Source organism: Rhincodon typus, chromosome 33, assembly GCF_021869965.1.
Source record: "Rhincodon typus isolate 14 chromosome 33, sRhiTyp1.1, whole genome shotgun sequence".
In the NCBI taxonomy this organism is placed as follows: Eukaryota; Metazoa; Chordata; class Chondrichthyes; order Orectolobiformes; family Rhincodontidae; genus Rhincodon; species Rhincodon typus.
In genome coordinates, this window is record NC_063364.1 from 28,303,638 (window position 1) to 28,315,679 (window position 12,042).

General features: G+C 42.6%; 1 protein-coding gene across 1 annotated transcript in view; it reads right to left on the bottom strand.

Annotated features, from left to right (window-relative positions):
• Positions 1-31: 31 nt before the first annotated feature.
• LOC109935727 (coronin-2B) overlaps positions 32-12,042 on the bottom strand; it is a 28,687-nt gene continuing 16,676 nt past the window's right edge. Inside the window, exons 6-8 of the mRNA XM_048615754.1 lie at positions 10,422-10,512; positions 3,404-3,540; positions 32-1,215 (exon numbers count right to left, since the gene is read on the bottom strand). Of these exons, the coding sequence (XP_048471711.1) occupies positions 1,084-1,215; positions 3,404-3,540; positions 10,422-10,512 (360 nt within the window). The 3' untranslated portion in view covers positions 32-1,083. The remainder of the gene's footprint in view (positions 1,216-3,403; positions 3,541-10,421; positions 10,513-12,042) is intronic.

Genomic DNA, 12,042 nt, shown 5'->3' on the forward strand with positions numbered 1-12,042 from the left:
CATTACAGAGCTGGGGTGGGGTCTGACTGGGGATTACAGAGGGGGAGTCTGACTGGGGATTACAGAGGGGGAGCCTGACTGCGGATTACAGAGGGGGAGCCTGACTGCAGATTATAGAGGGGGAGCCTGACTGCGGATTACAGAGGGGGGGAAGGGGAGTCTGACTGGGGATTACAGAGGGGGAGCCTGACTGCGCATTACAGAGGGGGAGCCTGACTGCGCATTACAGAGGGGGGGGGGTCTAACTGGGGATTACACAGGGGATACTTCTATCCGATCAGCTCTAGCTGGAGTTGAAGTGAGGAGACATGGGGACATATTTTAGAGTACTTAGACAATGTCGCAATAACATTCCATTCTAATGCTGCCATAGCTACCCTGGATTTTGAGAATCTGTTATCATCAGCGCTTTTTCCATTGTAGGGACACTCGAGTTTCAGACGGTGACTAGCTTAGTATGAAAGCCAGTGGGACTCAGCTTTTGGCGTTCCTTCAATAGTAGGTGTACTTTCATTACCCTGATATACTAGTTAGAGGTTAATATTGTGGAATGCAGCTGACACAACTATGGTTAAATTGAGGAGGAGAGTCCACGATTGAGGTAGTGATACATGGACTGTACAAGGAGTAGATCTGATGGACCGAATGGCCTGCTCTTGTTCTAAATTCACATATTAAAACTTAGCTTTAACCCTAGTAGCTGCATGGGCAAAGCTCACAAAGACGTTATCTGTGAGGCACCTTGGAGTATTTAACGTAAAACAATTCACTAGCACAGAAATGTTTTAAATATGTCTCAAAGTTGTTGATGAGAGCAGGAGATTAGCTCGCCAGGTACCTGCTGGGATACAGTGCATAGACCATCTAGGATCTTGCATTAAGTTGTGCACATAACTGAACAATTTTTTGTTTTAAAAAAAAAGACGTGTGACTTCCAGTTTATCTTGTCTTTCGGGAAAGTGGGGAAGGATTCTATGTGTGTGTGTTTTTTGTTAAACAGGTCCTATAATACTGGGGTTCTTATAGCCTGCAGGTTACAGTATTTCAGTGGTTTGCAGGAGGGATGGGGGAGTGGATGCCAGCTCAGGTGCTCTTTGGGTCGTTTCGCAGGTTTTTCAGCTCTAATTCCAGTTGCCGTATTTTCACGTCTTTCTGTGTCAGCTCCTCCTTCAGTCTTCGGATCTCGTCTTGCTGTCGGAAGAACATTCGGAGGAGCTAAACAAATGACATTTGAAATAAATCAGTCAAAAACAAAGGTGGATTTGTTTCTTAATTGTGTATTTCTTTCTCCCTCTACAATCCTCTCCAAATCTCCTCAATCCTTCCTTCTTTGCTTTCTGTCTTCTCCTTCCTCTCACCCCCTTAATTTTCCCCTTTCATTTCCTCTCCTCTCCTGTGGTCTCCCCAGGGAGCCAGTATTTGATGGTATTCCAGAGCACTGGTATGTTTTGAATAACTGTAATGGATCAGACCAGGTGCCCTCAAAATATTTTAAGAAGGTATCCTAGACCCCTAACGTTTTCTTATTTTTAAGGCAACCGTGAAGTGCTTTGTTTCAGATGCAATGTGACTGGTCAAACTACATGATGTTAAGCGAAAACACAATTTATTTAAACACTATAGTTAAAATACAAATAAAAGAAAGAAGAACTTAGAATAATAGATCCAGTAACTATTACTATTTAATTGTTCCAATATAGTAACATCCCATAAACACACCCATTGGCAAAAAGGCAAATTTAGAAAAATAGATCTGTCTTGCAAGTAACCCAGCAGCAGAGAGAAATCCCAGCTTCGAACTGTAACCGAGTAAGGGAAAAGATAGCTTCTTCTTCTTCAAGCCTATAAGAGCAACTGCTTAAAGCGAAACCCAAAAACTTTTTAAAAAACTAGATATCCCAGACTGTGAGAGTTGGCTACACCCATCCAGGGGTGGATGTAGCTAAGCTGTTTACTTTACTGGCTTGCCATGTAGATAGCTTGGCACCCCTGTTTTAAACCTCTCTTTGAAAAGAAAACCAGGACAAAATACACTTCTTAAAGCCACAGTGTCATGACAATAGCCTGTCTAACCACTGTCGCTGTGCCAACCTGGTCAGTAAAGTAGCTGCGCTCTATTTGGCACAATAAGTGAATCCATTCTTGGTGTCACTGAACATCCATACACCAGCACTTTGTAGCAAGTTAAAGCTCACCAACGTTTGCCTCTTCCTGGCCTGGCTTCACTGAGACAAGTTGTCATATTTGAACAATTCCGACAGTGAGCAGAAACTCAGGATGGGAACCGATATATAATCTGGATGAGTATAGGTCAGTCTCCTCACAAAGACTGAAAACAATTCAATGCCTCACTGCTTTTCATAACATCAGTTAGTGAAGTGATTTCAAAGTGTTGTCAATGTTCTAACCTGAGAAATGCAAGTCAGTTTGGTGCCCAGCAAAATCTCACAACCAACAATGTGGTCATTTAATTTTATTGAGGGATAAATAATGGCTATGACACCAGACACCTGCTCTTCTTCAATTCAGGGCAACCATAAACCATAAGACATAGGGGGTGTATTAGGCCATTCGGCCCATCGAATCTGCTCCACCATTCAGATATGCTTCTCAAACCCATTCTCCTGCCTTCTCCCTGTAATCCTTGATCCCCTTACTAATCCAGAACCTATCCATCTTTGTCTTAAATACATTCAATGACTTGACCTCCACAGCCTTCTGTGACAATGAGTTCCACAGATTAACCACCCTCTGGCTGAAGAAATTCCTCCTCATCCCAGTTCTAAAGGGTTGTCCCTTCACTCCGTGGCTGGGCCCTCGGGTCCTAGTCTGTTGTACTAGTGGAAACATCTTCTCCACATCCACTCTCTCCAGGCCTTGCAGTATTCTGTAAGTTTCAGTGAGATGCCCCCCTCCCCGTCAACCCCAATCCTTCTAAACTCCATCAGGTACAGACCCAGAGTCCTCAACCACTCCTCATAACAGAATCTTTTACATCCACCTGAGGGGGCAAGCATGGCTTTGGATGATGTCCTCATCTGGAGTTTGTCCCTACGACTGTGCAGCAATCCCTCAATACTGCACTGGACTGTCAGCCAAGATTTCTGTGTCCAAGCTCTCAATACCCTGACTCAGGAGATGAGAGAGCTACCAAATGAGCCACAATTAACGTTTCATGGCCAGTTCACCAATATTATTGACTTCGGTTCAGGGAGAAATGCTCACCAAGGCTCTGGGGAGAATGGCTCTGCTCGTTCTGAAACAGTACAGTGAGGCTTACCCCAGCCACTTGTGAGGGCAGACAGGGGTTTTGGTCTGTCCTGATAGACAGGAGAGACAAGGGCTTGGGAAGAAATTAAAGGATGCGTTAAAACTGCTGCCTTCAGGATTTCTCAGGGCTCACCTCATTCTCTGTTCGAGGAGGCACATTTTCTAATAGATCAATTCCGTTAACAACGACACTTTTCTTGTCCTTTTTAGGTACCTTGAATGCAACGTTTGTCGATTTGTAACCTTCCTTCAAAGACATGAGAATTGGGTCTGCAACCAAAACAGAAACACACAAAGCATAAGAGCTTGTGAAAATGGTAGACTTGAAATAATGAAACAAAGACAAAAAGTTGCTGGAAAATCACAGCAGGGCTTTTACTTTTGTTTCTGATTCCATCATCCACAGCTTTTTGGGTTTTTTCTTGAAATATTGAAATCTTGATAAGTTTGGAATGTCACATGTTACAGGGAAGCAATGGCCCAGTATTAATATCACTGGACTGTTAATCCAGAGACCAGATAATGTTCTGGGGACCCGGGTAATGTTCTGGGGACCCGGGTAATGTTCTGGGGACCTAGGTAATGTTCTGGGGACCCGGGTAATGTTCTGGGGACCTGGATTTGAATCTCGCCATGGCAGATGGTGGAATTTGAATTCAATAAAACTCTGGAGTTAAGAGTCTAATGATGACTATGAAACCATTGTTCATTGTCGGAAAAACCCATCTGGTTCACTAATGTCCTTTAGGGAAGGAAACTGCCATAGTTATGAGGAAGGGTCACTGGCCCTGAAACATTAACTCTGATTTTTTTTTCACAGATGCTGCCAGACCTGCTGAGCTTTTCCAGCAACTTCTGTTTTTGTTCCTGATTTACAGCATCCACAGATCTTTCGGCTTTTAAACTGCCATCTTTACCTGGTTTGCACTACATGTGACTCCAGACCCACCAGCAATGTGGTTGACTCTTAAATGCCCTCTGGGCAATTAGGGATGGGCAATAAATGCTGCCCAGCCAGAGATGCCCTCATCCCGTGAGTGAATTTTAAAAAAATTCCCACGTTAGATCATGGAATCCTAAAAAGAAATGAATTACCATTTTTTTCTCCTTTAGCCTTTGTTTTGAATAAAATCAATGTTATGTTTCATATTAAATCATATCACAGTTGAAGGATACAGATAGGCCATTTTAGACTGAGATGAGGAGAAATTTCCTCACCCAGAGATTGGTGTGTCTGCAGAATTCGCTGCCACAGAAAGTGGTTAATTTTTTTCAAGAAGGTGTTAAATATAGTTCTTAGGGGTAAAGAGATCAAAGGGAGAAAGCAGCAACAAGGGACTGATTTGGATGATCAGCCATGATCATATTGAATGGTGGAGCAGGCTCAAAAGTCCGAAAGGCCAATCCAGTGCCTATTTTCCATGTTTCTATATTAATTATATATTTGACAAGTTCAGAATATTACTTTAGATTAAACAACAACGTGCATTTATATAGCACCTCTAACATGGCAAACTCTTCACAGCATCATAATCTAATGAAATCTGATGCAGAGCTAAAAACGGAGAAACTACATGGGTAACCAGAAACATGATCAGAATGTCAGGCTTTAAGGAAACTCTTAAGAGGAGGAGAAGGAGAGAGGGGGTAATGTTTAAATATTCCAGAGCTTGGGGATTGCTGGCATTTAGACAAGGGAGAGTTGCTCAGATGTAGTTAGAGGACTGTGATCAATGTGTTTTTCAGACTTCAGGTGGAGTAGCACTGAACAAACGTTTGAATCAGGTGCTGTCATGGGATAACGGTTAATGCATAGATGGATCAAATGTCCTTTTTCTTTGCCCATGATGAATGTTAATTGTGTAAATTAAGGTTAAATATTGTTATGTCAGAATAGACAGGAGGATTTTTAACAAATGTTGAAACTTTTGTTAAAATGGACACTGATGAACTAAGAGTGATACCAACAGGGTCAGGTGACCTTTGCAACTTCAACACAGATTACCCATCTTCCAAATTCTGAACTGAATAATAACGGATTGGGAGTGGGGGAGGGAGAGGGATAAACAGAAAAATTTCTTTGTGGAATGACAACCTGCTATTGTCAAAGCTTACCCCAAAACACGGGAACAATGCGGCTCCAGACTCGATGCTCGAGGTTTGTGATGTAACAGAGGAAAGCTAACAAGGCTGGTCATCTGCAGGCTAAGTGCAAAAGACCACTGTTCACCTTCTATCGAATACTACTGACTGAAACTGTTTCTCCGAAATCCTTTGTCACTGAAGAGACCAGGTAGTCTGCAGAATGCCACCGACACAGCAACAGCCATAGGGAAACCTTTGCCTTTCAAGAACTGAGAGGCTTAAAAGTCTTTTAAGAAGCCTTGTAGTCCGATTCCAAAATCCCGAGTTTACCTATAAAGATGTTCTCCCGCAAAAAGCTGTTAAAAAAATCTGATCACACACTAATGGGGGCTTCAGAAACACAAACATCTACTTTATCAAATATTGATACAACACTGATGACAGCTAGAAGGGAAGGGAATCGAGAGGTTTAGATTTCCTCTCTCCTATCTGTGACAGCATGTGCAGGCTGAACACATTCTTTGGGTAATTACTCAAGTACATATAAAGAGAAACTTATTGAAGAGTAGTTGAGTCAGGAAAGTTACACTGTTTAATTTTGTGAACAAACCTGAAACTGAGTAAAGCTTGACTTATGGTTTCCTCTTACAGAGTTACAGAGTCATACGGCATGGCAACAGACCCTTTGGTCCAATCAGTCCATGCCAAACATAATTCCAAACTAAACTAGTCCCACCTGCCTGCTCCTGGCCCATATCTCTCCAAACCCTTCCCTATTCATTTACTTATCCAAATGTCTTTTAAAAGCTCTAATTGAACACATATCCACCACTTCCCCAGGAAGTTCATTCCACACGCAAACCACCCTGTGTGTAAAAGTTTGTCCCGATGTCTTTTCTAAATCTCTGTCTTCTCACCTTAAAAATGTGTTCCCAGTCTTGAAGTCCTCATCCTAGGGAAAAGACAACTACCATTAACTCTATCTATACATCTCATTATTTTATAAACTTCTATCAGGTTGCCTTTCAACCCCCTACCCTCCAGTGAAAAAAGTCCCAGCCTATCCAGCCTTTCTTTATAACTCAAACTTGCCATACCTGGCAATATACTGGTAAATCTTTTCTGAGCCCTCTCCAGCTTAATAATATCCTTCCTGTAACTGGGCAACCAGAACTGGACACAGTATTCCAGAAAAGGCCTCACCAACGTCCTGTACAACCCCAACATGACGTTCCCAACTTCTACACTCAAAGGACTGAGCAATGAAGGCAAGCGTGCCAAACACCTTCTTAACCAACTTGTCTATATGTGATGAAAACCTCAAAGAATTATGTACCTCAATCCCTAGGTCTCTCTGTACTACAATACCCAAAGTCTTTGCTGAAGTGGCTGCCTGGAATTTAAGCGTTCCCTAATGTAATTTTCATGTTTTGAAGTGGGAATACAAAGTCTTGCCACCAATGGAAGAGCAGAAGGCACAAGGAGCATTCTGCGATTGAGACTTAAAAGATTGGCATTTGCAAAGTGGAACTGGAAAAGGTCACATTGCACGGACAGGGCGATGACATGGAAGGTTCTACATGACAGTTCCCATTCCTGGTCCCAATTTCCACCCAGTGAATGTAAAAACATTCACTTTTTGGCTGAAGACAGGATTTGGTACAAGTAAGTTGCCTTTCACAGTTGAATAGCCTGTTAACACTAATATCCAGATTCTCACAATTAGCTACTCAAATGAGGTATCAAAATGCAACATGAATAGGAGCGAGAACAGGGGATTTGGAATCCTCCTGAAAAACTCTGAAAGGAAAGTGGAAAAAATTATATCAGTAAATTAGACAACTTTAAGCAGATGACAAGACAGAAGTGAATGGAAGTATAAGTTGATGAGGTGGAAGACAGTAAGGTGAGGGGATGGGGATGCATACAGACAGAATAGCCAGTATAGGTTTCGTCAATAGAAAAAAATGCTGTGCATTTATAGTGCTTTTCACAACTCAAAGCCCTAAAAGCAAATGAAACTCTTTGGAGGTGTAGCGTAGGAAATGAAGCAGTCGATTTACACACAGCAAGATCCCATAAACAGAACTGTGACAATGACGATATCATCTGTTTCTGTGATGTTGGGTGAAGAGTCTGGGGAGGGCTTCCCTGCCTTTCACAATAGTGCCATAGGGTCTGTTACACCCACCCAAATAGATCGCTGTCGCTTCAGCGTAACAGCTCATCAGAAAGATAGTACCTCTGCCAGTGCAGCACTCCCTCAGCACTGCACCAGAGTACTACACTTCAACTATGTGCTCAAGCCCTGCAGTGATTGGAGTTATCAACTGCACTATGACTAACACTTGGAACAGTTTGTTTCTTTACAATTGCACTCTATTCCCTCGGTAATAAATGTTAACAAACATACTTGATCCGATATGCTATCCGGATGAGAAGGACAAAAATCTATCTCATTGCTTCATTGTAATTTGTGCCATGATGTGAACTCAACCAGTTTGAGCAGGATTACAACTGAAGACGAACAGGTGAGGTAGCTCAGGGATAAGACTGTGGTTATGGATTTGACATTTGACTTGGTCCTGATATAAACTCTTTACCACGCTGACAGACAAATTCTCAGTTCACAGGAGTCAGAGGAAGTGGAAAATTATACAATAGTCATTCTCTGGTTTCTTCTGGTCTTAATAGCTTGGATCTTCCTGTGCAAATGGGAAGGTGTCAGGGATTTTACAAGCTTCTGCCAATCAATGGCTCAACTTGTTTCAGCAATTAGCCTCTGACTGACCTCAGTCCTTGGCTATTTACAGCGACTGGAAATGAAGGAATGGATACATTAAAGACAGTTCCGTTTAACAGAAGATTTACACATTCGAGGGGAGGCTAGGTAGGTATTTGAATGACTACAGAATTCCGAGGTGCAGAGATACCTTAGGCATTCTGGTGCATGGGTCACAAAAAGATAGTTTGCAGTTACAGCATACCACCCTGACCTACTCCCCTGCATTTCCCATGGCCAATCCATCTAAACTGCACATCCCTCAACACTGTGGGGCAATTTCCCATGGCCAATCCACGTAGCTGCACATCTTTGGTCTGTGGGAGGAAACCAGAGCTCCCAGAGGAAGCCCACACAAACACGGGGAGAACGTGCAAACTCTACACAGACAGTCACCCGAGGGTGGAATCAAACCCGGGTCCCTGGTGCTATGAGGCAGCAGTGCTAACCACTAAGCCACTGTGCCGCCCTTTGGTCTCCACATTTAAGAGAAGATGTAAATAAAGTTGCAAGCGGTACAAAGGAGATTTACTAGATTGATACCTGGAAAGACTGGGTGGTTTTATGAGGAAAGATTGGACAGATTGGGCTTGTTTCCACTTGAATTTAGAAGAGTGAGGGGTTACTTGACTGAAATGTTTAAGAACCTGAGCGGTCTTAACAAGATGCATGTGGAAATTATGCTTCCCCTTACGGATGCATCTATGGGCATAGTTTTAAAATTAGGGATTGCCCTTTTGAGACAGAGACAAGGAGAAACTTCTTTTTGAGGATTTTGCAACTTGGAAGCTCTGTTTCAGAAGGTGGTGGAGGTGGGTTATTGAGTATTTTTAAGATTCTTGTTAAGCGAGGCAATGAAAGACGATCAGGAGTTGACGGGAAAGGGAAGCTCGAAATTGAAACAGACCAGCCACGACCCAAATCAAAAACAGAAATTGCAGGAGAAATTCAGCAGGTCTGGCAGCATTTGTGGAGAGAAAGCAGAGTTAACATTTCAAATTTGGTTACCTTCCTTCACAACAGTTCTGAAGAAGGGTCACTGGACTCGAATTATTAACTCTGTCCATCTGAGCTTCTCCAGCAATTTCTGCTTTTGTTTCAGATTTCCAGCATCTGCAGTTCTTTATTTAATTTTAGCTGTGACCTTATTGACTGGCAGAGCAGGCTGGTGAAGTCAAATGGTCTACTTCTGCTCCTATTTCAAATGTTCAAAATAAGGGAAAGAAGTTGTGGGTTATAAGAAAAGAAATACTTGCCTTTATGTTAGAACTTTTCATGCCACCAAGTGACTCAAAGTATATTACTGGCAATTAAGTGTAGTCACTGTTGTAATTTAGCAGCTAAATTGTGCACAGCAAGCTTCCACAAACAGCAATGTGATAATGATCAGATAATCAGTTTTTCTGGCTCTAACAGAGGGATAAATATTGCTCAGGACAGTTGGCATGCCACCCCTGAACTTCTTCAATGTAGTGCCATGGGACCTTTGACAATGGCCTGAGCAGGCAGATGGTTCCTTGGTTACATGTCCTTGGGGAGATATTGGCGAATACAATTGAGTGGTTTTCCTGGCTATTTCTGATGCCAGCTAAGATTCAACCAGCCACATTGCTGTGGCTCTGGAGTCACATTGAGGCCAGACCAGGTAAGGAATGGCAGGTTTATCATCCCATCTGGAAGGTGATGCTTTTGACATTCTAGTGTCCCCAGTACAGCAGTGGAGCACCAGCCCCGACTCTGAGCTCAATGAATGATTCAGGGCTTAGACCCTGAAACCTTGGTGTCTCAGAGGTTACCATCTGAGACCTGGCTCTCGCCAGCTATGCTGCTTGACTCAGATGAGGAAGGATGGGGGTGAGCTTGAGTGGGACTTAAGCCCAGATACACACTGATTAAATCAAATGGCCTGTTGGTGCATTGCGTATTCTCCGAAGTGTTTGCTTTATAATACAGTAAAAGCTCCCTTGGGAACTGTCAGGAGCACCAAGAGTGAGCTGTTAATAATCAACAATTATTTTCCTTCAATTTGACCACTGAATCCTAATGTAGACCATTGAGGTTCATCTGCATATAACTTTAAAGATGAAATGAGTAACAATCATAGCAACTGAAAGATCTAGTGTTGACAGGTTGATGTGCAATTGTTCTTTAGTCCTGGCTGTAATTGCCACCAGAATTGTACGCATTAAGGCAAAAAGCTTGCTGTATGTGGTTGCGAGCAGCAGTGGGGGATACAGTTGGTGCTGCAAATTAGTGTTATGAATATTTACGGTAACATTGAGACCTCTGTTCATGCCGCTGAGCCACTCGTCCGCTGTGAGTGCAGGTTCAGTCCCAGGTGTCATCGGGTAGATATCCTCTTGGTATGTTTCAGACTGAAAGAAAAGGGGAATTAAACTCAGTAAAAGGACAGAGTAATCACAAGTTCCTTTGTGCTGCCTACTGCTAGTTTTTCCATTCCCTACATAATAAGCAGGTTGAAACTCCTTTTTCATTCATTGATAGGAGGTGAGTGGCTCTGGCAAGGCCAGTAATTATTACCCATTGCTGTTTGTTCATGGGGAGAAGCTGGTGAATATAACTGAGTGGTTTTCCTGGCTGATCCTGGTGCCAGCTAAGATTCAACCAACTGCATTGCTGTGAATCTAGAGTCACATTGAGGCCAGATCTGGTAAGGAATGACAGGTTTCCTTCCCTAGTGAACCAGAAACGTTTTTTCCAATAATTTCCATGTTTACCATTCGTCATGCTAGCCTCCTATTCCAGATTTAGTTAATTCATTGAATTGATTTAAAGTCCTGTTAGCAGGTCATTTTCCAGGTCTCTGGATTTTATTAGTTTTTTTTTTAACCTGGATTTTATTTGTTTACTTGAATTATCACTATTCCACCATACACACAATCTAACTTTTTCAGAAATCACTCACATTTCAATCAGCAACAATCTCTGCCAGATGCAGTTTATGAGCACTGCAGCTGGAAACAGCTTGGTGCTCCACAATAAAGACTTTAGCAATGCCTTGTTACGATGAAGCAAGAAGAGGCTGTTCAGCCCCTTTGTTTTCATTCCATTAGATCACAGCGAACCTTCACTCCCTCTGCTCCACTTGAGTTCCATATCCTGTCTTACCCCACCAGAAAAAGTCCATCCCTGCTTTGGAACTTTCAAATCATCCTGAGGCTCTACAGTTTTTATTTTGGAAAGGGTAAGGGTTAGGGTTCCAGATTCCTGCTTCCCTTTGTGTGAGGAATGATGTCCTCATGTCACCCTCAATGGCCTAGCTCCAACATTAAGGTGATTTGATATGATTGATTATTGTCACATGTATCGAGTTACTGTGAAAAGTATTGTTTAGTGTGCTATCCAGGCAAATCATACCTTACGTAAGTACATCAGGGTAATAGAACAGAATGCAGAATATAGTGTTACAGCTACAGAGACAGTACAGAGAAAGATCAACTGAAAGATCAGTTCATAAGTGTGTTAACAACGGAGAAGAAGCTGTTCTTGAATCTGTTGGTACGTGTTTTCAAACTTTTGTATCTTCTGCCCGATGGGAGAAGGTGGAAGAGAGTATAACTGGGGTGGGAGGGGTCTTTGATGATGTTGGTTGCTTTCCCAAGGCAGTGGGAAGTGTAGATGGAGTCAATGGAAGGAAGGCTGGTTTGTGGGACGGACTGGGCTGCATTGACAACGCTCTGTAATTTCTTACAGTCTTGGGCAGAGAAATTGCCATACCAAGCTGTAATGTAAATGGAAAGAACTGCGGATGCTGTAAATCAGGAGCAAAAACAGAAGTTGCTGGAAAAGCTCAGCAGGTCTGGCAGCATCTGTGAAGAAAAAAAATCAGAGTTAACGTTTTGGGTTCAGTTCTGCCCAAAGGAAGAAGGTGGAAGAGAGTATAA